Source organism: Anguilla anguilla, chromosome 13 (genome assembly GCF_013347855.1).
Source record: "Anguilla anguilla isolate fAngAng1 chromosome 13, fAngAng1.pri, whole genome shotgun sequence".
NCBI lineage: Eukaryota > Metazoa > Chordata > Actinopteri > Anguilliformes > Anguillidae > Anguilla > Anguilla anguilla.
In genome coordinates, this window is record NC_049213.1 from 3,056,914 (window position 1) to 3,060,000 (window position 3,087).

General features: G+C 55.1%; 1 protein-coding gene across 2 annotated transcripts in view; it reads right to left on the bottom strand.

Moving 5' to 3' along the window:
* Positions 1 to 789: 789 nt before the first annotated feature.
* The window catches only part of LOC118210787 (rho GTPase-activating protein 40), a 43,133-nt gene continuing 40,835 nt past the window's right edge, over positions 790 to 3,087 (bottom strand). For both annotated transcript variants that reach the window (XM_035387219.1, XM_035387218.1), the window contains exons 14-15: positions 1,840 to 1,895; positions 790 to 1,214 (exon numbers count right to left, since the gene is read on the bottom strand). In XM_035387219.1, coding sequence (XP_035243110.1) covers positions 1,108 to 1,214; positions 1,840 to 1,895 — 163 coding nt within the window. In that variant the 3' untranslated portion in view covers positions 790 to 1,107. The remainder of the gene's footprint in view (positions 1,215 to 1,839; positions 1,896 to 3,087) is intronic.

Consider the following 3,087-nt stretch of genomic DNA (forward strand, 5'->3'; position numbering starts at 1 on the left):
GCACTTGCACATTATTATGTGCTGTATGAAAATGACTATTTACATACACCAAGGGGTTGCCACAAAAATGAAAGTTGCTCCAGTCTAATGTTGCTTACTTCAGAAATTGTAGATTTATATATGTAGTTGCAACATTCATTAAAATGCATCATGATGAAACTCTGAAAGTAGTTTTTTCTGAGTAATATACAAAAAGATATGCAGAGCGATGTCTAAAAGAAAACGTGCTCTGCAAAGCAAGGCGAGTCTTCACAAATCGCTCTAGTTTCATTAGCAAAAACGCACATGACCACGAGTATTCAGCCATATACAGCGCATTGCTCAACGCAGTATCCCAGCACGTTTGCTCTTCAGTCCTTCAAACGGCAAAAACTGAAGGAGGGGGAGGAAGGCCAGCTTCCTCGGGTCAGGTCCCTGTAAAGAGGCGTGTCCCTCCAAGGATGACATAAGTGCTGAGGTCAACACACCGGTCTGTCCGTCAGGTCCCCATAAGTCAGCCGTTCTGTGTGTATGGGGAGTTAGTGTGTGTGTGTAAGGGTATGTGTGTGTGTGTTTGTGTGTGTGTATGTAAGCGTGTGTGTGTGTTTGTGTGTGTGTGCGTGTATGTGCGAGTGTGTTTGTGTGTGTGTATGTAAGCGTGTGTGTGTGTGTGTGTAAGGGTGTGTTTGTGTGTATGTGTGTGTGTGTGTGTAAGGGTGTGTGTTTGTGTGTGTGTGTGTGTGTAAGGGTGTGTGTTTGTGTGTGTGTGTGTAAGGGTGTGTGTTTGTGTGTGTGTGTGTGTGTGTGTGTGTAAGGGTGTGTGTTTGTGTGTGTGTATGTGTGTGTATGTGTAAGGGTGCGTGTATGAGAGTAAAGAGCTGTCTGCTCTAACAGACTGAAGAAGCTGGTCAGGGATGTGCGGAGCCCGTCTGAGTTCTGCTCCCTTGTGTTTGACAGAGACCTTTTCCGCCCCAAAAAATGACCCCACCCCCCCCCTCATTTGCCCCAGAGCAACAAGGCCAGCTGAATGCTCCCCGGGAGGTGAGGGGGGTGGGGGGGGGGGCGTGTCAAACGTCCCGGTGACAGGTCCCAGGGGGGTGGGGGCGGAGCGGGAAGTCTCCTTGCTCTCTAGAGCCCCCTGCTGTTGGGAGGTTTGAGCCGGATGACCCACTCCCCGCCGGGGTTGCTGTTGTTCAGGTCCAGGAGGTGCGTTTCGGGGTCCAGGCAGTGCTCCCCTGCAGGGAACCACAGGTCAGCGCCTTCGCTATGGCAACACAGCCGCACCATCAAAGCCCCACAACTACACCCTCAGAGCCACACCCCCTACAGCCACACCCCCACAGCCACACCCTCAGAGCCACACCCCCTACAGCCACGCCCCTACAGCCCCACCCCCACAGGCACACCCCTACAGCCACACCCCCACAGGCACACCCCTACCACCACGCCCCTACAGCCCCACCCCCACAGCCACGCCCCCTACAGCCCCAACCTCATAGCCACACCCTCACAGCCACGCCCCCTACAGCCCCACACGCACAGCCACACCCTCACAGCCACACCCTCACTGCTAGCTAGACTTCTTTCACAAGTATCAGTCTGGGCTCACTTCCATTTCAGTGCAGTCATTTCAGGAAACGCAGCTGAAATTCACTTCATTCAACTGTAATACCCTCACAGAGGATGATGCCTACTTTACACTCCATCAATTAAACTTCAATTCAATTTACTGAACTGGCTGAATTAAAAAGGAATTCATCCCAACCCTGGTCACACGCGCACAGAGAATACCGCAGCGACTGCACTGACACTTAATGTTGATTCTGTAAACAAAGCGGCGGGTTTCTGTCGTGAACCTACCGATGTTTCCACCCACTTCGTAAACAGCACAGTCAGGAAGGGCAACAGAGCCGTTTCTGCAGAGAAACATACACCCTCTTCTGTTAGTCATCACTGCAGTGCTGGCACTGTTACAGTATGATCATTTAAATTATAACACAGAGAAGGAGAGGGATGGCAAACCCTGGTCCTGACTGGACAGAGCCTGCAGGGTTCTGCTGTCACTCAGCATTTAACTGACCAATGAAAGCCTTTAATTACAAAGCTAGCGCTCATCAGCTTGATTGGGCCTGAAATGTCTATAATTTAAGGAAAAAACAAACCTGCAGACCCTGTGGCTATCCAGGACCAGGCATAGGTCCCCTGGGTGAAGGTATAATGAGGCCCAGTGTGTGTGTGTGTGTGTGGGTAGGTATGTGTGTGTGTTTTTGTGCGTGTGTGTGTGTGTGTGAGGTTTGGGCATGTGGGCGGGGCAGGAGGCCTTGTATTTGGAAAGTGGGTGGGGCAGGAGGCCCTGTATTTGGGCGTGTGTGGGCGGGGCAGCAGGCCCTGTATTTGGGTGTGTGGGCGGGGCAGGAGGCCCTGTATTTGGGTGTGTGGGCGGGGCAGGAGGCCCTGTATTTGGGTGTGTGGGCAGGGCAGGAGGCCCTGTATTTGGGTGTGTGGGCGGGGCAGGAGGCCCTGTATATGGGTGTGTGTGGGCGGGGCAGGAGGCCCTGTATTTGGGCGTGTGTGGGCGGGGCAGGAGGCCCTGTATTTGGGTGTGTGGGCGGGGCAGGAGGCCCTGTATTTGGGTGTGTGGGCGGGGCAGGAGGCCCTGTATTTGGGTGTGTGTGGGCGGGGCAGGAGGCCCTGTATTTGGGCGTGTGTGGGCGGGGCAGGAGGCCCTGTATTTGGGTGTGTGTGGGCGGGGCAGGAGGCCCTGTATTTGGGTGTGTGGGCGGGGCAGGAGGCCCTGTATTTGTGGACAGGAGGCCCTGTATTTGGGTGTGTGGGCGGGGCAGGAGGCCCTGTATTTGGGCGTGTGTGGGCGGGGCAGGAGGCCCTGTATTTGGGCGTGTGTGGGCGGGGCAGGAGGCCCTGTATTTGGGTGTGTGGGTGGGGCAGGAGGCCCTGTATTTGGGTGTGTGGGCGGGGCAGCAGGCCCTGTATTTGGGCGTGTGGGCGGGGCAGGAGGCCCTGTATTTGGGTGTGTGGGCGGGGCAGCAGGCCCTGTATTTGGGTGTGTGGGCGGGGCAGGAGGCCCTGTATTTGGGCGTGTGTGGGCGG